Source organism: Polypterus senegalus, chromosome 1 (assembly GCF_016835505.1).
Source record: "Polypterus senegalus isolate Bchr_013 chromosome 1, ASM1683550v1, whole genome shotgun sequence".
Taxonomy (NCBI): Eukaryota; Metazoa; Chordata; class Cladistia; order Polypteriformes; family Polypteridae; genus Polypterus; species Polypterus senegalus.
Window position 1 is genome coordinate 159,185,404 of NC_053154.1, and position 24,478 is coordinate 159,209,881.

Genomic DNA, 24,478 nt, shown 5'->3' on the forward strand with positions numbered 1-24,478 from the left:
AATTTATGGCTAGCCTACATGATATTTTAATAACCTTTTAATTTTTATTTTAAGTATTATTTTGTATTGATTTACACTATATTATTAATATTATTATTTTTAAAAAATCTCTTCTCATACAGTACACACCCAAAAGTTTTAAGCAATGTGGACTAAAGTTGCTGGTGGGGCCCAACTGGGATTATGGTCCCTGAAGCTTAAACTTCATTAGTTTTATAGTAGATCCACCGCACACAGTCTCTTATGATAAAGGATTAGTTAAAACAGAAAGAACCCTTAACATTTAGATTGAAGAAAATTCAGCAAGAAAATGAATCATACGCAAAACAGCATTAACTCCCACCACTTTTTACAAATCTGTTTATTCTTAACACTGCCATGCTGAAAGCACTGGATGCAAAGCAAGAAACAATCCTGTATAAGACACTGCTCCATCAAAGAGTACATGCACTCACACAGTGCTAATTTAGAGCTGCGAGATCATCTAATGTGCACTTCTTCTGTGATGTGGAAGAAACTGGAGTGCCTACAGAAAATCCATGCAGACACAAGAATGAGGATGTGCAAATTTCATCTTGAAACCTGGCACGGAATTCAAACAACGGTGCCCATAACGGTAAATGGCAATACAACCACTGTGCAACAGTGTAGATTACAATTAATATATTGGTTTGGTTTTCACATAAACATAAAGTAGGCCAATGACATTTCTTTAGTAAACCTATTGGAGTGAAGGGCAATGCTAACCACTTCACTGTGCTCATATTACTTGCTGTGTGTTGCTTTGATTTTACATAGCAGCTCTTATTTTAATTCTTACTTTGTACTTTTTTCTCTTTCTTCATCATGTAATGCACTTTCAGATACATTATTTGTACGAAAATGTGCTATATAAATAAATGTTGTTGTTTTGTGTGGGCAGCTGTGGAGAAGGGAACTCGAAGTTCGATATTTGGGGTTTCTCTCTTATTTTGCAGAAGGCCTTGGAACCTAAGCCCCACAAAGTGTGACGGATAACTTTATAAGAATAAAACTAAACACTATGCAAACTACATAAAATGTAAAAATTGCATGCCCCATGCACCCCATGCAGCTAACATGGTTTACAAACAATTTGGGTTTTGGACGTTACATATATTTCCAACAATATTCTATTCAGGCAGCACGGAGGTGCAGTGGCAGTGCTGCTGCTTCGCAGTAAGGAAACCTGAGTTTGCTTCTCGGGTCCTCCCAGCGTGGAGTTTGCATGTTCTCCCCGTGTCTGCGTGGGTTTCCTACCACAGTCCAAAGACATGCAGGTTAGGTGCACTGGCGATTCTAAATTGTCCCTAGTGTGTGCTGGGTGTGTGTGTGTGTCCTGTGAGATTTGTTCCCTGCCTTGCAACCTTTGTTGGTTGGGATTGGCTAGAGCAGAACCCCATGACCCTGTAGTTAGGATATAGCGGGTTGGATAATGAAAGGATGGAATATTCTATTCAAATTCTAAAATCAATTAAAAAATAAAAAAATGTAATAATTTGTATTGAGAAGAATTTATATTGATAGTTTTGTATCTGAGGGCCTCTTTATATACAGTAATCCCTCCTCGATCGCGGGGGTTGCGTTCCAGACCCCCCCCGCGATAGGTGAAAATCCGCGAAGTAGAAACCATATGTTTGTATGGTTATTTTTATATATTTTAAGCCCTTATAAACTCTTCCACCCTGTTAACATTATTAGAGCCCTCTAGACATGAAATAACACCCTTTAGCCAAACGTTTAAAATGTGCTCCATGACAAGACAGAGATGACAGTTCTTTCTCACAATTAAAAGAATGCAAACATATCTTATCTTGAAAAGAGCGCCGTCAGGAGCAGAGAATGTCAGAGAGAGCGCTCGCTAAGGTTAATGGGGGAGACCTGCGTGAAACACTTGAGAATCTTGAAGGGATAACAAAGGACAGCAAACTTAGTTCTGAAAATGAACTCTTTAAAGTGTGGAATTTTCTGCTAAATAATTTTAAGTCAATGAAAGTAATTGGGATTGCTTTCCTTTATTTGGATCATCTTATGCTTGTGAGCAGCTGTTTTCAGCTTTGAATTATATCAAACCAGTAAACCACCGATTCTCTACAGAATCGCAAATCCAAGAATGATAATCACTTTCTGTTCCCTCCGGTCTTTGGAGGGATGAAAAATGACGGACTTGGGCGTCCTGGGAAAGTTTTCATTTAATTAAATAAATATATTTGTACTAAAATTAACCAATGTATTGAAACAAAAATTGAAATGTAATTGCTATATCATTTAAGTCCAAAATGTATTTGAGTTGCTGCACTTATAAATAAAACAAATATCGGAGTGCAAAGGTTTAAATGAAGTAAATTTGAAACAAAAAATTCATAAAATGGTAAATTCAAAATAGTTAATCAAAAATTTCCTTATAAACAACATTTTTGGTAAAGATGGTTTCATGTCCTTGAATTAGGTCTCCCTGATATGGAGTAATTAAAACATTCACTTTAACGTCACATGAACGCCGGACTCTTGAAAAGGCAACATAAAGTTGTCCATGTCCAAATACAGGATCAGATGGGTAAATACCTACTTTGTTCATGGTTTGTCCTTGGGATTTGTTGATCGTCATGGCAAATGCAGCCTTAATGGGATATTGGCGTCATTTAAGTTTTAAAAGGTAATTTTGTCCCAACTTTAAGGTTAAGATTGTGTTGTGTTAATCTGACCAGGCTAATAGTGTTTAAATATTCTAATGGGAAATTAAGATGCTCAGTTTCGTGTTCAGAATCAACACTGTCAGTACTTAGAAAGACGTGGCTTTCTCCAGGAAGCAATCCAATCACTTGGTTATTTATCTGATCAACGTCAGTAGGTTGTATATGCGGTGGTGTTCACGTTCGGGAGGCAGTTGTATTATGCACGGCTTGTTTCTGGCCTATGCCATCCTTGCATATATACAAATATTACTAAACGAAGGTTGTATATGCAGTGGTGTGCGCGTTCGCATTCGGGCAGTGGTTGTATTGTGACCTGAAGTTTAGTTTACATGTTGTTTTGTTTGGGCGCCACCTACTGACTCTGGAAAGCCGCTGAGTTTGACTATGGGGCGCTGAGACGCTGTGTGTGTGCGCTTTCGGTGCTGCTGGCCTCTGGCATCCCTGCATATATACAACCTTCGTTTAGTAATATAGATCTGACACCAGAAACAGACTTACAGATTACCTGAGTGCTGCATGTGTTGCTCTCAAACTTACAAAGTATGAGCCAAGGTTAGACAAATTATCAGCATGCATACAACAGCAAAAAACATATTAATTATTCAAAAGCATGCCAAATGCAAACTTTTACCTTTCAATAAAAAGTTGTTTGTATCATTGAAAGCTTTGTTATTGTGTTTTTCTTTTAAGACAAAAGATGTTAATGTATGAGTTGTTTTTTTCTAAACTAAAACCTCAGTATTCACGTTAAATTGCCGTGTTGGCACTTTGCGATAAATAAGTGGGTTTTGCATTGCAGTTTGGACACTCGGTCTCTAACAGGTTCGCCATCACTGTTATACAGTATATAGAGATACTGTATATACTGTCGCAGGTGGCTGGGTGTGGTCAGCAATCAGCCACCTACTTAAGGAGCCGCCGCCCTGCAATCAAGGCTGGAGTCGGGTGAGGAGGAGGACAAGGTCGAGGCAGAGGAGGCGAGGAGAGGCCCGAGTGTTGTGTGAAGAGGACTGTGTTATTGACTTTGGGGAACTGGGGGTTAGGTGGTGGTGCACCTGTACTTTTGTGACTTTGTGTAAATAAACGTGGGTGATGAGTGAAACGGTGTCCACCTGTGTGTGTCCGGGCCGCTATATTTCACAGTGGCGTAGTCGGCGGGATGCTCCACCTGGGTCGAGGTGGGGACCTGCATTCCAGAAATTTTCTTTGAAAGGCCCGGCGCAACAGGGGAGCCCACCCACGTGCCGTAGGGGCGCCGTGCACCCAACCCTGCAGCAACGAAGTGCTGTATGGACCATTGGGGATCCATTGACGGATTTTGTAGTTAAGGGGCGGCTCACCGACGCGGAGCCCAGTGAGAGAGGAGAGCAAGAAGGCCGACCAAAAGTCCCTCCTCAATACAGGCATGGGATTGGACAACGTGTCCTGTTCTCTCGCCAGCGGTTGGTCGAAGGCGAGAGCAGGGAATGTCCGTCCCGTGCACCCAGGAAACCCGAGTGGGCCTAAGGGAAAGGCCCATAGAGTGCAGTCGGTCGGTGGTACCCCGCACAAGGTAAGCCCACCGCCGGCTGCTTCTCTCTCCTTGGCAGCTGTGTTACAGGAGCTGCAAGAACTGCGCCTTGTGCTGTCGCCGCCGGCCAAGCGATGTGCCCTCCGAGCGGAGACGCTGGACTCAGGAGGGATGGCCGTGGCATCGGGTCGAGAGCCGCAGGCAAGAAAGGATCGGCGCACTGAGAGGTACAGAGGGGAAGGTAGGTGAGACCGACCCCGTAAAGCACCGGACGCCAGCGGGGCTGGGTCTGCGCTCCTACAATGAGCAGATCCAAGCCGCAGCGGCGTCCCAAAGTAGGCAGAGGAAGCGGCTTGGGGAAGTCAGTTCCTCCGACATGGGAGGACGTGTCGCTGGGTGCACATGTCCCGTGAAGGGCCGTCCTCTGCGGAGGCAGAGGAAAACCCCGCAGCGTGGGAGGTGGATGCAACGCCTGAGCCCACTGGTGGTTCCGTGGCAGGGACTGCCGACATACCTTACGGGAAAGCCGAACGGGGGAGCATCAGAGGGCCGATCGGAGCGGAGAACGTTGGCCCAGCTGAGAGGCCGAGCCGAGGGGCTGCGTCAGGGCAACGTCCCTGCCCCTTGTTTTTCTGTTTTATTTACAGGCTCGGGCCCTACCCTGCAATGTGTCGGCTTGGCACCGAGGCGTCTTCATCCTCGTGGAATGGTCCGCTGGTCCCAGGAGGTCCAAGCTAGCGGGGGAGTACTGTCGCAGGTGGCTGGGTGTGGTCAGCAATCAGCCACCTACTTAAGGAGCCGCCATCCTGCAATCAAGGCTGGAGTCGGGTGAGGAGGAGGACAAGGTCGAGGCAGAGGAGGCGAGGAGAGGCCCAAGTGTTGTGTGAAGAGGACTGTTTTATTCATCATGTGAGGAGTCTCAGGATTTTTGTTCTCACTTTTTAACACAGCAAAATTTTTTCACAGTACATATTGACAGACCTTAATGGAGTTCACATAAAGACATGAATGAGCACACTCCATTTACGTGTGAAATATTCTTCACTCATCTCTTATCTCTCTTCTGGTTCGTCCTGCTTCCTCTTCAAAACCGGGCCCCCCCACACGCAGCCCACACAGAATTTCTCAATTCCTATTTCTCCTCTTCCTAACCCTTCCCCACGCTGCCTGCGGACTCCCATACACTCCCACACAGCTTTTCTCGATTCCTATTCCTCCTTCAGACTACCGTGTTCCCCACTCCTCTCTCATGACCCCATTGGTGTCACGTCACCGCCCTATATCTAGACTGCGTGACCTTTCACTTCGGCCATGTGTGCGCCTGGGAGTCTTTTCCGTAGCCTGTTACAGGAAGGTACTCTCTCAACCATTGGCATTGGTTTAGCTCCTTGCTATTTTCGTTATACTGCGATGGTTGTTTCCTAAGCCTTTGTTATAAAATGAACGACAGTATCTTCTCTGTTGATGGGTTTTTGTACAACGTCATCTCTGTTCCGGGATCCAGCAACTGCCTGTTCCTATCAGTGGGTTATTTCTTGACACAAACGGTTGACAAAGGCAATGCACTCTCACTATGACATAGGGTAGTAGATTTCGTTGCATCACATTGGGACAGATTTGGAGACATTCTTCCTGTTGTTCTTTCCAACGCAAGTCGAGTTATCACAACAAGTCATGAGTACTATCAATACATGGCAACATCTGGGGCCTCATGTATAGCGCCGTGCGTAGAACTCGCACTATAACATGGCGTAAGCACAAAAGCCGAAATGTGCTTACACACAGAAAAATCCAGATGCAGGAATCTGTGCGTAGTCCAACTTCCACGTTCTTCCGCTACATAAATCCCGATCAGCGCGAAAACTAACGCTCGTGCACGCGCTTTATGTAACGCCCCTACTCCTCCCAGAATTACGGCTCTTTGAATATGCAAATCAATATAAATCGCCCTTAAGCGCAGCCTTCTGTGAAAAGACAATAGGAAAAGCACGGGGGAAAATATAAGAATTTCAGCAATTACCAAATGGAGGCAAAGGAAAAGCATACTATTTGTTCAAAAAACCGTAGTATAATCAACAAAAGGAAGTTGATTGAATGACTTAGCGTGTTGGAGAAACTTGAAAGCTCACATTCACAAAATCGCACAGTGCCGGAAATAAAAAAGAAGTCACATATCAAAGCCGAGTTGTAGCCCACTGTCTGAGTGTCATATGAAAGCTTATTAGGGTACAGAGAAAAAAGGCACACAGTGGGGAAAAAGCACGAAATGTCAACTTCAGTCTCGACATTTCCACTTTAATCACGTAGTTTATTTTGTCATTAAAGTAGAACATCATAAACTTAATCTTAAAATCGTTTAATTAACCAGTTTCTCAAATCACATCGCAATTAAAGTAGCACGTAAATGCTTTGTTTTGTATTTGATCTTCTATGTGCCTATGTGTGGGAATCACTACTTGCTTCTTAAACCGGCTCTCTTCCTCCAACTGGACACAGAATCCATGACATTCGTGATATTACAGCTCTCTGAATAACTCAAACACTGAGATGTATACGTGATATCATTTTCATGATGATAGGAGTTAAAGCACGTTATTAAACATGTGTTTCACTTCGATGAAATAATTTATTGCAGCAGTACTCAGGGGCGGCTCTAGGCTTGTGGTGGCACTGGGCAGAGGAAGAATCGGTGGCTCCTTCGCCCGCCCGTCAGTAAGGTAGCTTATGCACGGTGGATGGCCTCGTCCGTTGCAGACACTGCATAGCCGCCTCGTGCTCATGACACAAGCATTTAACTTTTGCCGAAATTTGTCGCTGCATTTTTAGCTGTGTTGTTATTTTCTCTTTCTGTTTTATATTCAATATATATTGGCGTAGCCGTCACTGCAGTCAGTGCTTTTCTTTCCCCAAGTAACCAATCGCCATACAATCAGCTCTGTAATAGACGTTAAGACATCTGTAAGCTTAGTGCCGATTCTTCAAAACGTGTAAAGAACATTAAAATATCTTTGTAGCACATGTTTAATTATTCTATCCTTAACGACACTTCCAGTGAAGAATATAGATTATTTAAATGAAGTTAGTTTTATCTGTATAATTTAATAAACATATTTTGCTGCATTACAACTTAATAATGATATCGTCATTATATGTAAATACGCGCTTTATAAAGTGGCTCAGGTTGTGCGATATTATAATTAGTGCAAGTTAACAGTGGGGTGATTGTATTTATAAGTACAAACAGTTCTACAAGGTGCACTTGATTGAGTGCATTTAAAGTTCATCCAACCAGGGATGGAGTAACTTGCAGAACTACAGGGACAATTCCAGGTAGGCCATTCTCTAGCTGTGGGCCATGTTGGACTACAAACTGTGCAACACAATTAACAAATCGAATGATCCTTCTAACCCCCAGCCGTCACCTATCACCCTTACCCAAATGTCTAAGTGGTAAAGCAAATAACACAGAGAAGAGAGATTGACAGAATGTCTTCAAAAATAGAAGTAGGTAGATGAAAAATAAGAGAAAAAATAAATCACTCCAATAAGTGGTGGCAAAGTATAAGATAAAGAACAATTCATCTGGACTTCCACAAAGCGAGGAACTACAGTGTCATTAGAGTATAGAAGTGGTCAGCTTAACAGCCTGTTCATTCCGATTACTTACTGTATGATGCTTCTCAAGCCAAGACCATTCATCATGACCCTCAAATTAAAAGATATTTTAACTGATTTATAAAGCAGCGGCCACAGTGGTAAAAGGTCAGCTGAAACTAAAGAAACATGGTGTGAACATTTGATGGTACACATGATGATTTTAGAGTCAATGGACTTCTGTTTGAGTTTAATGAAGCCAGTGATCTAAGGAAGCAAACTTTTAAAAACATGTGAAGTCGAGATAAAATTAGTCACCAAACAGTGTATGTCTGTGTGTTAGACCCACACAAATTCTTACATTTTTTATGTCATGGTTAAGCCTCATATTGCACAGACTGTGTGTGTCCTCACTTGCCTGTCCCATCCTTGGTCTATAACTATCGATGGTTCTGGGTTCAAGCTGCCAAGGACCATGAAGCCATCATAGTAGGATGCTGTACCAGTGATTTTCCAGTTCAGTCCTCACCTCTCCTGTGAAGGCGCATATTCCACCCATTTTAAGAATAAGATTTTTTACCTTTTATTAATTCAATTGTTTTAACCCGTTTTCTTCTATTTTGCACACTGTGTTAAAAACCCAGTAGTGAGATTTAAATTTAAAAGAAATAAAGAGGTTTTTGTAATTTTAATCTAAGCATTTTTAATCATGTCATTTTTATTTTAATTCACTTCAGGGCAAATGAGAATGCTAAGGGACAGCAGCTATTTCAGTGTCATACTAATTTTTTGTACTTATTAGTAAATAATGGCTTAAAAACTAGAACATTAAAAAAGCAAAAAATATTACAAGATTGAATTCTTACATTTTTATTTTTGTCTTCATTGAGTAAAAATTTATCAAAATAATTAGTGTGGGATTTCTGGACTGATAAAAAAAACAAAAACTTGGAAATAATGCTTTGTGTGGGAGTCCTATTGAAAGAACAAAATGGTTTGGGGAAAAAAAACCTGAAGTCAGTGGGGAATAAACCTGCATGAAGACCAGGGTGGTTGGTTGAGGGAATTTCAAGGATAGTTGGTGGGCCAGTCTGGACAAAAGTCCAGTACCACATATGATCCCAAGTCCATCTCTGCTTCAGCATATTTTCAAGCACACTGGGATACTATCCTCATCCATCCATCCATCCATTATCCAACCCACTATATCCTAACTACAGGGTCACGGGGGTCTGCTGGAGCCAATCCCAGCCAACACAAGGCGCAAGGCAGGAAACAAACCCCGGGCAGGGCGCCAGCCCACCACAGGATACTATCCTCCACTTGGCTTATCAGAAAGATGCTCATAGCCAGACCTCTATCATCCCATATGCAAGCATGGCACTGCCTTGATCCCCAAAAGATTAATTCGACATCTCTACTCTTACACTGTTCAATGGGGACACACCACTTCGCTCCACTCACGTAAGGAAGAGCAGTTGTCAAAAAGAAGAAAGCCAAAATTGTAACAGCCAGCAAGCAATAAGCAGCTAAAAGCAATCAAATCAAGAACAAAAAACTAGAGTCATTGCCACAAGCACATCAAATGGAACTAGCAACATTGCCTGGGACAGTAGTAAAGCTTCCACTACAGAGTGCAGATATACTTTTAAATATGCAACAATTTTGTGTGTGTTTTTAATACATATATTTACTGAGGCTTTATCAGAGGCAATAAGGGGAAGAGCACAAGAACGTTTAAAGTTCCCGATCCCAGCAAAGGTACATGTTTTCGTGTTCCCTAGGGTTTCTTCAAAGGACAAAACTAGGAGTCTTGATAAAAGTACATAAAGTACAATTGTGAACTCCACAGCAATTGATTTAATTATGACTTGCAGGATTCTGTTCACTGTATCAAGACATTCTTATTACAAAGTTCAAGATTTATTGTTTAGGAAAATAATGGAAGAAATTATTAAGGATAAGACTGAGCAGCACAAGTCATGTACAGGAGTGTTTCTGAATAGTCAGTATGAGTTCAGAAGAGGGAGGACATGTTTTACTAACATGCTGGAATTCTATGAGGAAACAACAAAAAGATATGATCAAAGTAGAGCATTAGATATTATTTATCTTGACATTCAGAAAGAATTTGATAAGATGTCACATGATAGGTTGGTCATCAAACTAAAAGAAGTGGGAGTTCAGGGTGATGTTTGTAGAATGGTGCAGAATTGGCGCAGACACAGGAAACAGAGGGTTTACATTGCAAGGAACCTTATCAGAACTGGCTGATGTTGAGTTAAGAGTAGTGTTCCTCAGGAGTTGGGTGCTGGGGCTGCTGCTATTTTTAATACATACAGTATATTAAAACAACATACAGGCTTGGGCAGATTTTTGGAAGATGAAATTTAATGTCAATAAATGTAAAGTGTTACATGTAGAAAATAAAAATGTTAAGTTTGCATACATAATGGGATGACTTAAAATCAAAAGTACCATCTTATGAGAAGGATTTAGCAGTCATAGTGGACTCCATACAGTGTTCAGAAGCTATTAAGAAGGCTAACAGAATGTTAAGAGTGTATAGAGTACAAGTCCAAGGAGGTTATGCTAAAGCTTTATAATGCACTGGTGAGGCCTCACCTGCAGTACTGTGTTAAGTTTTGGTCTCCAGGCTACAAAAAGGACATAACAGCACAAGAAGAAGTCTAAAGCACAGCAACTAAGATGATTCCAGGGCTAAAGGAGGTGAATTATGAAGAAAAATTAAGAGCTGAGACTTTAAAGTTTAAGCAAAAGAAGATTAAGAAGTGAACTGATTGAAGTGTTTAAAATGATGAAGGGAATTAGAACAGTGGATCAAGAATGTTATTTTAAAATGATTTCAACAAGAACACGGGGACACAGCTGGAAACATGTTAAGGGTAATAAATTGGTATGTTTTTTCTTTACACAGAGAACCCTAAACACTCAGAAGAAGCTACCAAGTAGTTTGGTAGACAGCAGGACTTTAGGGATTTTCAAAGCTAGACTTGATATTTTTCAGAAGAATCAAGTAGATAAGACGGGTGAGCTTTGTTGGGCCGAGTTGCCTGTTCTCATCTAGATTGTTTAAATGTTCTAATATTTGATTTACTGCTTCATACACTTTAGCAATGTGCATTATAAAATCTTTTACAAGTTTACCCTGAAATTAGGTCTTTAACTTAAAGTGGTGCAGGAGGAGAATTTAAATGGCTTTAGTGTATCTCAGCACATAACTGGAATGCATGCACATTCACAAGATGAGTCCTGCAATAGCTGATAGAGCTTAGTGATATCACAGTCACTGTTCTTGAAGTGTGACATTCATACATATTGAGACTGCATATTATACACATCTTCCCCATGTGAGCAACACACAGGTGTCAGCTCCAAGGGATACACTGAAATCATTGGCTGAAAATAGCCAATGCCACTCAATGATAGCCCAAACAATGTAAATCAGATATGAGTCTGGGCTCTGCCCTAAGTACCAGTCTTGATGCTTACTCTTAATTACTTCTCTGATTTACAAACATTAAAATGACATTTCTCTTTTTTGGAATCATAGATCATGGTTCCTGTCTTTGGTCTGAACTCCTGAATTTACTTCCTCATCACAACTTGAGCGACTGACCAGGCATTATAGGCTGCTATCCTACCCTTGGACCTCAGGTTAAGTTTCATTTGACCGAACAGTCAATGGCATAGTTCAATGGTTCTCAACATTCAGTCCACAGGGCTCCCTGTGGCTGTAGGTTTTTGTTCCAACCAGTTTCTCAATTTGTCAGTCATTGTTACCTTTAATTAGCTTTTCCTTTTATTTTGCATTCAGAAAAGTAGTGTCAGATTTACACTATTAGGCAGTTAATATGAATTTGTTACTTTTCTGTGTCTTTAAATGCTTGTTTTGTTGATTTTTATTTCACTTTTTCTGTGGAGTTTCCTTTCTTCAGACAATTGATGATAAGCAGAGCAGACACCACCACAAATGACTCTGAAAGAAGCAGCTTCACTGTTACCCACTTGTGTGCTCATTAGTAAACAAGTGTCTAAATAACCATTAAAAACATATTTAAGTGAAAAAAGAATGAATTGTTAGCCATCATACACCTAACTTCTGCTTCATTCAGTAAAAATATAGCATAAACAGTTTGTAATTTCTGAGTGGTTACAAAAAACATAAAAACTGGGAAAAACATCTTGCTTAATTAAGATAGAAATCCAATTAAGACAAGAAGTGGATTGGGACAAAAACCTGCAGCCAACACGGGGTCCTAAGGACTGAAAGTTGAAAACCAATGTAAGAGTGCACAGAAAACAGGCAGGCAAGAAGACACCAAGAATGATGAAGAGCCAGGAATGCCATTCCAGCAGCTCCGAGTATGATTTTATCTTTTTACTTTTTCTCTATTATTACTGTTTAATTTAATATTGTTTTTTTTTGTATTAGTATACTGCTGCTTGATTCTGTGAATTTCCCATCCATCCATCCATCCATCCATCTATCCTCTTCCGCTTATCCGGGGTCGGGTAGCGGGGGCAGCAGCTTAAGCAGAGAGGCCCAGACTTCCCTCTCCCCGGTCACTTCTTCCAGCTCTTCCGGGAGAATCCCAAGCCATTCCCAGGCCAGCCGGGAGACATAGTCCCTCCAGCGTGTTCTGGGTCTTCCCCGGGGCCTCCTCCCGGTTGGACATGCCCTGAACACCTCACCAGGGAGGCCTCTGAGCCACCTGTGAATTTCCCTTTGGGATTAATAAAGTATCTATCTATCCATCCATCCATCTATCTATCTACTGCCCTGCCAAAAGAGAATGGAGAATGGCAGGCTACAAGGCCAGGTAAAGAGGACCAAGAAATAAATGCAAAAGTTAAATAAAGGACAAAACCAGCGAGTAAATCAAGAATCAGAACTGAAAAAAAAAACAAGCCAGAATTAAAAAAAAAAGAAAAAAAGCAGGAAAACGTTTAAGTAGATTCACACACCAATTCTTTCATAATTTACCCATAGTCTTGGACAAGTTGTCTACTATGCAAGCCTTTAACACAGTCACAGCAATGACATCATCACATATGACTTTTGGGACCACACCCCTAGCAACAAGGTCAGCATATTACAGCAAAATGTCCATACTGATTAGAAAACAAATTAGAAATTAAATCCAACAGTGGAAATGGGCACATAGATGAGAAATACAGTAGACTGACATCACTGCTGCATGCTGCACTGTCTTGCTTGTCTCTGATTTGTAAAATCAATGGACCTGTAACTATATATGTTATCAATAGCATTTATTACAATGTGCATCAAGCATTACAATCTTTTGTTAACAGCAAAAGCTAATTATGTTTCACAGCAATAAATTTAAATAATGACGACAGGGCTGCATGTTTTAGTAGGTAGGGGAAAGGGAACTGCTGGAAATTTCTAGAGGGAATGAAAACAACAACTCCACCAAAGCAAATTACACTGTCACTTACTTCTGGCATGGATTCCAGGTCTTGTGTATGCAAACTCGATACCCGTCCCAGTGCCTCTGTTGGTGTGCCCACAGGAGAATGGCTTTGCTGAACCAAATCAGGTAAATTGACATGACCTGCAAAGCCGTTGCTATCTGAGTGGCCAGAAAGCTTAGTTTCTTCCCCAGTCTGTAGAAAAAAAGCAATGTTACCACAAAGTAGTACTAGTAGTAGTAGTTTGTAATTGTCTTGATTGTTGGCATGCACTTCTGCCCCTTTCTTGTTCTCTCATTCTGCATCCTGCAGTTGATGCTCAGCCGATGACTCTGGTCTTCTTCTTCTTCTCTCTATTATGGTGCTTTTTGGTAATGCAGTTGGCTTCTGTGAGATGTCACTGGTCTTCTTTTCGTTCCACCATGTTACTTGACTTTGAGATTTGTTTGCTGTAATAAAGGTATGAGCACAGGCCACTTGGCCGAGGTTGCTGCACCTCAAATGTTTTGAATTTCCAGAACATACCACGTCATAAGATTTTGAGTAAGATCAAGGTCAAGGTTCTAGCTCCAGTAATTTGAAAGTAATCACTTGACAGACAGACAGACAGACCTTAGCATTTTATAATATATGATAATAATGTGAGTGCAGAAATGTCTTTTAGTAATTGTCCCTAAGGGATGAGGCCAGATGCTTCATGCTACCATCTTAAATAGGTGAAGAATGATGATGCATAATTTCTTTGTCACATGACCATCCATAAGCAAAATAAATATAAACAAAAATAAATAAATAAATAAACAACAATAAGATCAGGCAAAAATATACCATGGTGGCTGGAAGCCATGATGCATGACACCAGAAATGTTTCATTTCTGAAGTTTATGTGCCATAGCTAGACATTTAAACCTTTCTAGGGGGACGTGCTATGAGGGATGTGATATACAAATATTCAACCTCTTCCTGAAAGGACAGGTGAATGTGGATTGGGTTCTGGTTGTGACACAACAGTCAGTGTGGAGCTGGCAGGGGCAGACAGAGTTTACCCTGACAGAAGGGATAGTGTGGAGCTTCCCTCGTGCTGGGATCCTACAGCAGCATTAGCAAGGCAAACACCTAATTATTAAACTGCAACACAGACATCTCAAGCATGTTTTATTTTCATATCAATATTATGCTATCAGTTGTACACATATCTTGTGGGACAGATTCTCCAAACATGATGGTCGCTAGAGGCTACTAAACTGGGAATGACTGCACCAGCTGTGCTTCCAATGGCCCCACCTGTCCTGCTTCGGCTGGTGTCTTTTTCTCTATCAACCCTTTTCTTGATTCTTTAATCATTCTCTTCCACAGATTCTTGAGGTTAGCTGTAGTAAGCTGCACATTGAAAGACGATGTGAGTTTATTCCATGCCATATTCCTTCTAAGGATTATGGAAGTATCTTTGCAAGTGTCCTTCAAATCTGTTTTTTAAATTTCCCACAACATAGATTATATAAAGCTTCTGCTCTAGTGTGCTGCTGCTGTTGTGGTTATGTAATTTTTATGGATATTGTCCAACTCTGACTATATAGTAAATACCTTCTGACAAAAACTGAATCATTAACCTTATTAGAATAAGCAACATACATAACAGCCACCACTTATCATAATTATCAAGGAACTGTCAGCTGCAGACTTCTTCCAGCTTTCTTATTATAAAATTGAAAAAAGAGTCAAACAAACGGGAAAATGATACTTAAGATGTGATTCAAGTAATGTGTAACTAACTATTCCAGTTCTCTTACTTTCCACATGTTCATTATTGAAGAAAGTATTTCCTGATAATACTGCTGCAAGAGCCAAACCCTTAAAGTTAATAGTAAATTTACTTTACTTCCCTTAGTTTTTGAACTTGAATATAATGTAACTTAACAGGGATAATGGAGGATTCAGTTTTAACCCCATATAAGCTATACCAAATGGAATGTTTGTAAGGTTAGCTCTGTGTGACAGTAGAATAGCCTTTAAATTGAAGTTAGAAAGAAACATGAACTGATAGACAGGTAGGCATTAAGGGCATATAGTTTTCTAAAGTTTGTTATGTTACGTTATGTACATATGTACAGTACGTTATGTGGTGAATGAAATAACATATACTGCTGAAACCTTAAGAAATGTAACCTAGATATTTAATCCTCAAACACAAAATCAAAAGTTTTCCATTTTTTTGGGTAAACTGTTTGCTTTGAATTTTACTAAAATCTTTAAAAATAAAGACATTTGGACTGTGGTGTTTTTTATATATAGTGAGTCATTCTTGCTTGCATGCTTGTCTGGTAGCTGCATTTGAGCTATTTCCTCAGCAAATGCAGTTACAAATGCTTTGTTCAAAGAAGTGACAATATGATAATAAAAAAATCTGATGCCGGATCATGTGGGTAACACTAACTCAACAAAAAACAGATCCAAGCTAACAGTACAGTTTATATTTTGCACATTTTTCCAATGCATGCCACAGACATTCCCTTGCACTCTGGTCAGTAAAAAAAAACAGAAAACACTTTCCTTGTCTTTTATCTTCCTTTCTTTTCATCTTCCTCTTACTTCACTTCTTTTCCACTCCACTACTCCTCAGGCTTGTCCTACCAAAGTCCCGAATAAAGAGAGGTGGCTCCTTTGATGTCAGACCCAGGCAGCACTTCCTCACTGGGCGGTCACACCTCTGGGTCAAGCAAGACCCCAGGGTTGTGCTTCAGGACTACAATACCCATGTTGCTCTCCTGGTATGCACATGGGTATTCCAGCCCCAGCCACCTGGCAGCTTACAGTTCTTATAGCCATTCTCCACCGTACATCCATATTACGGGACAGACATGACACAAAACCCACCTGCCTGTTCAGAAGGCTGGCTCCACCCAGCCATCCATTTCAACTAATACAGTATAATACAGAATGCCCAGAGGGGACTGGGCGGTCCCGTGGCCTGGAACTCCTGCAGATTTTAATTTTTTCTCTCCAGCCGTCTGGAGTGTTTTTTATGTTTTTTCTGTCCTCCCTGGCCATCGGACCGTACTCTTATTCTATGTTAATTAGTGTTGTCTTATTCTAATTCTTACTTTGTCTTTTATTTCTCTTTTCTTCATCATGTAAAGCACTTTGAGCTACATTATTTGTATGAAAATGTGCTATATAAATAAATGTTGTTGTTGTTGTTATTAAATTTGTGATTAAATGTTTTTCAAGTGAAATTTTTACAGTCAATGGTCCTGAAATGAGAATTTCAAGGCCTTGCCATAAGCCCCAAAATAACACACTTTTACAACAACCCTGGAGTTCACCTTGCAGCATCAATCATTTGCATTTGATTTAATGCAGTGTTTCTAACAATGTGTGATTTGGATGGAAGATTTATGTTATGTTTTGCATGTTTTTTTTTATCTTGTGCTCCACCCCTTTAAATGAATATGTGAGAATGTTGTGTAATAATTAAATTTAGTCCTGATCTTCTTCTACTGTTTACTTCTGCAAAACGTAGACCCGAGTATCATCCCCTGCTAGATCCACACTATGCAGTCTAGTCTTGATATGATGCTAATATGTTACTATCTGCAACTGGCCCAATGTGTTTATTTGTTTGGAGTGTTTTTTATTATTATTATTATTCACCCTGTAAAGTGTTCCATAAAAAGCCACTAATAAAGCAAAGTGTAAAAGGTTAAGAGAAATAAGCAAAATGCAATGAGAAGAATAATAAGTATATTTTAGGATATTAATTAAACCTGCTCAGTTTTAACTCTCATACTGTTTCAAACAACCATCATGACTACAACCGTACTGTATGAATAACAAGACTTCATAACATAACATCAAATTGCAATTAAATATATACTGGTAAACATCAGCACATCTTCCAACATAAAATATGAACATATTCCAATACAAGGAAAGTGCAGCTGTAGTCCTGAGTATAAAATGTTGCAGATGGGACATATGAGGGTGTACAAAGAGAATAGGACTGGGATGATTTGCTTATGAAAGGAGAAATCCACTCTAAACACTAGTGTGGGTAGTGAGGAGCAGTAAGTAGTATCAGGTATTACACCAGGCTACTCCCTGGCTGCTGTTCCCCCTTGTCTCTCCCCCCATCTACTTATGTTTTCTGCTAGCACTACTCACATACAAGCCAAATGAAGTGAGGAGCAGGGGATGAACAGGTGGAACACTTGCATTATGCTGTCTTTCCCTATGAAAAAAGTGTTTCAAAGGTTTCAACCTTTTTATGATGGTCAGTGATTTGCTTCTAGAGGAACAGGGGAGAAATAAATATACTTTTTATACCTTAATAAATCTAACACCTTTTTTTCTAAGGAATGTTAAAATAACTTGAAGTTTGTTTCATTTCTTCAGAAGGAGACAATCTTCATTCATTGCACCAGAAGATTCTTTTCCAGCTATCCTTTAGTGTGTATTCTGTTTCTGCTTCAGTGTTGCTTCCTTCCGTGTTTTATGTACAATATCAGTAAAAGGACCAAAGTTCTGCCTCAGCCACTACTTTGAAGTGCTATACAGCATGTCCATCTACTTTTGTGACAACACTAATCGCTTTGTGGTAATGTGATGGTAGAAGCAGGGGGACATAAACATGGAGTTCTGCTTACATCAATGATCTTGACCTCGTTTGCTTTTTCAGTTTATTGTTTTAATGATTTTGACATATTCTCATGTTGTTTTTGGATCTTTGCCCTGGTTATGATTTTTTAGATTCTTTATCTGTACAATTTTCTGGTAATTGTGAAATTGCAGACATTTACTATAAAAATGTGGTAATTTAGCAGGTTGGTATTTTTCTCTCTTGCTTCAAACTAAATAATTAAAAATATTCATATTAATAAAAAACAAAAAATAAAGTTATCATTAAAAATAAACATCCTTCTTCCAACAAAAGCATATATAGATGAGCTAAAACTGTGGAGTTAGGCTGCTACATCTGCAATAGGTAGACTATTCAATCTATTTTTATGTATTTGAATTAAGAATTTGTGGATATTATGCAGTTCATGCTCACCTCTCTCATCATTAGTGTACCATCCTTCGTGGAATTGCCAAAGGAATCTGTATGAGGGCCATCTTGACTACCCACCAGGCTTAGTGTATACGACTCATTTTCCTCTTGGATTGTGGTAGGTCTGCATATTTAGAAACACAGGATCATTCACTAGAAAACAATAATTTCTGCAGTTTATAAGCTGGTCAAAATGTAACAAAAGCTGAATATGCATATATGAATATCAAAATACGGACCTAAATAGTACAAATTTTAACTTTTTTGTGTATTGTTTGTGTGCCAACATAAAAAAAAAACAATTATAAAAATCATTTACTGAAGAGTAGACCCAGGACACAGATAGTACACACTACACTGAGCTTTTATTATGCTGGTTTGAGGAAAAATGTAAATAGAAGAATGAACATTCCGACGTCAGTGGCTATAAAAGAGTGTGGCACTTACCCAAGTGTTTCAATTATGAGAGTCTATGTGCAAAGATTTCTTAAGAAAAAAATGTCTGAGATGGCAATACACTTTATAGAGCAATACTCTAAAATATTATGATGGTGTTGACAATTTACACCAGTGAAAGATTAGTCACCCGTACTAGATGAGCTGGCATTTCATCACTAATGGCAAGGGGCCCTTATAAAAATGGCAAGCCCACAATGTTGCATACAGTTCACCAGCTAGTGTGTCAAAGGTGAGCAGTCCTTTTAAGGATGGAAAGAAATAGCCATGTAAAAGGCAAAAGAGCACCAACGCTACATTGGTGTCATAAGTGGGACAAAAAACAAGAACTATCATTTGATTTAGCAAAGTGTAAAGTACTGTGGAGACTGCAATGGACCTGCTTGGATTTTTGGAGAAATTGTTGGGAGAGTCACCTGAGGCTGAGAGCCAGAATCTGGAATGCCTTTTGCAACATCAGTACAGGGGGGAAGACAGCCCAGAGACTGTTACTTCTGTAGCTCCACAACTCCTTCTCCATCAGCTAAGGTCCCTTGGTTTGGGCACATGGAGCTGGGAAGAAGTGTGGCAGATCAAGTTGCCATTGACCCCAGGTGAGCAGTATGAAGCAGGGGTGGTGGTAAAACTGCGCAGGCAAGGGACGAGGCAGATTATAAAGGCATTATGGGTCAGCTATGGAGGGAGAGTCTCGGACCTGCAATGATGTTTGTAGCATCAGTTCACCAAAGGAAACCAGCCTAGATACCAGTATATTTGCAGCTTCACACAAAAAGGTTTCCCTGCTCACCTATAATCAACAGATCACCCCACAGAAGTGCAGCGTTTAACATTTCTGCTGAACTGCAGTACAGTACAGCACTTAACACACCTACTGTGCCACTTAATAGTGAAGTGTATAAGAAACCTGCTGATGTGCCCTCATCATTGGCTGCATGGCTGCAGTAGAAGAGATCACCCAGCTGTTTCAAGAAGTTGGAAGTGGTTGATTCGACAGCAACTTTGAAGGTAGAGTAATATAAAAGTGCTGATTAATTATATCAGCCAGGTATTAGTCACCCATATTATGAGCTGGATTTCCTTCACCAGTGGCAGGGGCGTCCATAAAAATGGCAAGCCTGCAATGCTGCAAACAGCTTTCCATCTAGTGTGTCAAAGGTGAGCAGTAATTTGAAGGACAGCAAGCCACCTAAAATATCCATACAAAGATCAAAAGAGAGTCTATTCTGGCACTGAGTGCTACAAGCCCAAGTATCATCTAAAGATCAATGGCAATAAAAATGTATGGCACCTACCACAAGGATTTCTTAATGAAAAAAATGTCTTAGATGGCAATACACTTTAGAGCAGTACCCTTCAATATGTTTCAGGCCTAGAATCTTTTTGCTAAAGTGAATGATACAGTAGGCCACTTGCAGTCTATTGGTGTTTCTTAGCATACAGTCTGTATGAAATAGAAGCATTTTTTGTCGGCTAAGAAAGTTGGATGGATTGCTCTGTGGTTAATGATTTAGAGGCATTCCCCCTAGACCTAACAATGAAGACGTTTACTTTCAAGGATAGGGTTAAGTGTCAGATGACCAAAAAAAGTTTTGTGCGTTTCCAGAGTTCCTTATATTGGTGCTCAGAACAACATTGTTAAAGTACATACTGTAAACTATTGCTAGATGCTACAATAGCGTTAGTCAAAAGGATACTTACTGAAGTAACCCAAAACTGATATAGCATAATAAGTCAAAATATTAGCCAGTGTAGCTAAGCGGACAGACAGACAAGAACTGCACACATTTGAAAAGAGAATATGTTGAAAATAGAAAACATGTAAATAATGAATTGGATCAAGGATGTTAAATCTCAAATGCTTACAAACAGTGCTCTGATAGACACAGAGAATTCTCTTACATTATCCTTGGAATGTCACTGACAGGAACAGTTCCATCGTGCCCTTCATTCTCACCATCCTCTTCATCCTCACTACTTTCAGACTCTTCACTAGAAGATGAATAGTCTGTCACTTTGATTGGTGGCCGATTAGTTTCATCCATGCGCAATTCCCGTAGTTCTTTGGCCAGCGCTGTCAAGTCCTGAATATAAAAGTTAACACTTCTTTCAGCATATCATTAGCTATACGAGAAAGGAGTGTCAGCATCAAGACTTGAACTGACAGAATTAGAAACCCAGGCACTTTCAATTCACTCAGATGTTGACAATTTTCATTCAGAAATGTTCAAAGAAACATTTGACCTTTGCTTATTTTATGTAGCCTGAGCAAAACATTGATTGAATTTCTAAAAATAAAAATACATTAAATGAAGATTTCCTTCAAAGGCTGGATATATCCTTAGCAACATCACTACAGCTTGGCAGGAACTCAATCTGCTCTTTCCTAATGATTGATCTATGTTCAGCATTCAGATTTAATCTAGACCACGGACACATCAGATCAGGGCATGCAGTGAATTTCAGAAACAGTAAAATATTGCGGGATGAGATTTAAAGTGACAGCTTATATACATATGAAAGCTCAACACTTTTAGAAATTTTAGGTATTAAATCTTTGTGGATGCTTTTTAAAGGATCAAAACACCAAATGGCTTTGGTGAAGGCTTCATTTTTTTGGAGGGTTCAGTTAAAATCAGGACAATATGTGATGCTTAGTTTCCACCCAGCATTAGTAATACTGGACTAGATTCACAAGGTTTGGGAGTAGGGATGTCAAACTCAGATCCTGGAAGGCCACAGCAACTGCAGGTTTATGTTACAATAAATGAGTAACCTGCAATCAGTACTGCTGTTAATAGAACACATTTCTTTTGCCTTAACTTTAATTGAGATGGAAAGTGTGTCAACACGTAACAAGCTTACACAGGGGTCTTAAATTCAATTCCTTGGGGCACACAATTTTTGCTCTAGTCAGTTTCATGACTAGAAAACCAATTTCTGCTGTTAATGTAACCAATTATTTAATTTTACAGCTTGCTATTATTCTTATTCAGTACTTATTTGGTACTCACCTAACACTAGACTTTTCAAAATCTGTTAATTTCTTTTTCAGTACTTCCAGAATTGCCTACTGGGGTGAGGATTACTATCAAAATCTTAACTAAAAACAAAAACATCCTCAAGGAATCTTTATAGAATAAGATTTACGTGTAACAAAAATGCTATGTAGTACAAGAAGCTCCAAGCAGCAAGGAAAACCAAGGGGCAAAACAGTCCCAATACAAATATCAAACAATGCTCAAAGGCAAATGTTCACAATAAGCACAACAGAAACACTCCACTCCCTAGCACACTTAAAATTAACCACCAGGAACTATGAGAGACCTTCCTTATTTATAGGATGGAGGGCAGTTCCTGGTGGTGATTGGCAGGTGGTCACACCTCTTGGGGAACCACCCACAAACACATGGAAGAAAAAAAAGGCAGCTTATCGTCATAGACAAAAGGAATAATGCACATAATAAACAAAAGAAACATTAACATAAACAGATTGTCGTTATCTGGGGAGTCCCAAAAGCACAATTTCAAAAAGTTGACCACTACTGGGGGAAAATCTCCATGAAAAGCCCTGACTAGAAACCCAAAGGATTAAGAACAAATCTTTATGAAATAAAGACTTATTTCCACAAAACTGGCTGTGTAAACACAAAGCTCGTAAGAGCACAAAGGAGATGCCTGAGGAGACAAGGCAGGCACAACAAAGTCTGAAAACAGAATCCAAAGGCATTGGTCGAAACAGAGCAGACGTTCAAAAATATCAAACAACACTGTCCCATTATAAAATCCAGAGGTGAGGTCAAAAACAGAGCAAGTGTTCAAAAATCCAGAAAATCAAAAGCAGTAACAAAAGCACAAATAGTCACAAAAACTCTTTACTCCTTAGTGCATTCAATGAACTGCCAGGAACTATGGGAGGTGATTGGCAGGTGACTCTGCCCCTTGGAGAGCCACCTACAAAATACAAGGGATATAACAAAGGCAATTCTCCTTTACCAAGACACACATAGAAAAACAGATAATAAATAAAATATACATTACTATGAATAAATGGTATAAACTTAAACAAAACAAACAAGAGACACAACTTTGAACAATATCCAGGGGCAAAATGCTGGCTGAACCATTTACACAGATGGCAGAAAAATGGACAAGAAGCACAACTTTGAACCCCAGTCAGGGGAGAAACCCTGGCTGAAATATGAAACCAATAGCACCATTAACATGTTGTGAAGACTGGAGCAAATCAATATTTCCGAGACTTTCATTTTCTTGTTTTGAAACATTTTATTAAAACAGTAATTGTATGATGAGCACATAGATGCAAATGGGATCAGGTTAGCTGGTCATCTGTTGTCTTACTTTGTCTCTCATTTTTGTTTACTTGGAACAATTAAGGGCTCTGAATCTAAAAGAAGCAAGTTAATTAAAATTAGGCAAAAGAAGTGTATTCCATTAGTGGCAGTCATTATGAAAATAGTTGGAAGAAAACCTATAGAGCAGGGATCTCCAACATGTCGCTCTCAAGCTACTGGTAGCTCACAACCCCTTTCCAAGTAGCTCGCCAAAGGGTTAATGAATCCTACATAAATTTGAAAACTTGGTTAGTCAAATTAGGGGTGGCCGATCTTTTCAAAAAATGTGTGGCATACACTTAAGAGAATATCCAGACTCAAACTCATCAACACCTAAGTAACATTTTATTTTAAATTATCAAACAAAGTTGAATTCAATTGTTTCCCTCATTCGCTAGCTGAGCAGAGTTAAGGAACACACCCACGAAGCTGAGTGAGTGAGGAAGGCCCCTCCCCTCGGCCCATGCCTTTTTGTTGGAATCACGCAAATAAATTGGTACCGCAAGTGAAATATGATACATAGCAAAATCAACCGAAATAGTCAAGCAAATTATAGAAAAAAACCTGATCTAAATCCATTAAGTAGTTCTGTCGTTCGCTAGCTAAGCAGAGTTAAGGAACACACCACGAAACTGGCAAGTGAGTGAGGAAGGCCCCTCCCCTCGGCCTACTGCGTGTTTCTTGAATTTGTGCAAATAAATCTGTACCGCAAGCGAACTCTGATTCTTAGCGCGATGAAAGAAGTCACAAAATCTATCGGAATGTTCAAGCAAATTATAGAAAAAACCTGATCTAAATCCGTTAAGTAATTCTCTTGTAAAAAGTGGTCAGACAGACATTCAGACAGAGAGACATTGGATTTTATATATTATATATTAGTAAACCTTCAAAATAATGTGCAGTTAAAGTCTCAACAGCATTCTCAGCATTTCTGGAGCTTAGCAGAGCCAGATAACTATAAGAACCTTCACTAAGCAGCTCTGAAAATGTCTGCTTTGTTTGGGTCTACGTACCTGTGTGTGTCTGCCTTTTCTGACATGAATGTCATGAAATCAAAGTTCAGAACAAGACTGACAGATGAACATTTAAATGACTCCATAAGAGTGAACCTAAGTGGTTACATTCCACCATACACCACTCTTGTTGACTCCATGCAGTGCCAGTCATCTAACTAACTAAAAAACATGTCACACATGCAACTGGACATGTGAATACTCTTGTGAAGTGAAATAGTGACATGTAACAAATGACAAATGAATAAGCAATATCTGTATATTTGTAATTGCACTGTTTTGTTTAGACACCATTCATGTTTTATTTAAACAGTGTGAGATACACTAGAAAATGC

The 24,478-nt window shown here is 39.7% G+C and overlaps 1 protein-coding gene across 9 annotated transcripts in view; it reads right to left on the reverse strand.

The window, feature by feature from the left end:
- Positions 1-24,478, reverse strand: part of tnika (TRAF2 and NCK interacting kinase a) — a 385,955-nt gene that overhangs the window by 31,252 nt on the left and 330,225 nt on the right. For all 9 annotated transcript variants that reach the window (XM_039761347.1, XM_039761379.1, XM_039761361.1 and 6 more), the window contains 3 exons: positions 20,678-20,859; positions 18,326-18,446; positions 13,303-13,470 (listed from right to left, as the gene is read on the reverse strand). In XM_039761347.1, coding sequence (XP_039617281.1) covers positions 13,303-13,470; positions 18,326-18,446; positions 20,678-20,859 — 471 coding nt within the window. The remainder of the gene's footprint in view (positions 1-13,302; positions 13,471-18,325; positions 18,447-20,677; positions 20,860-24,478) is intronic.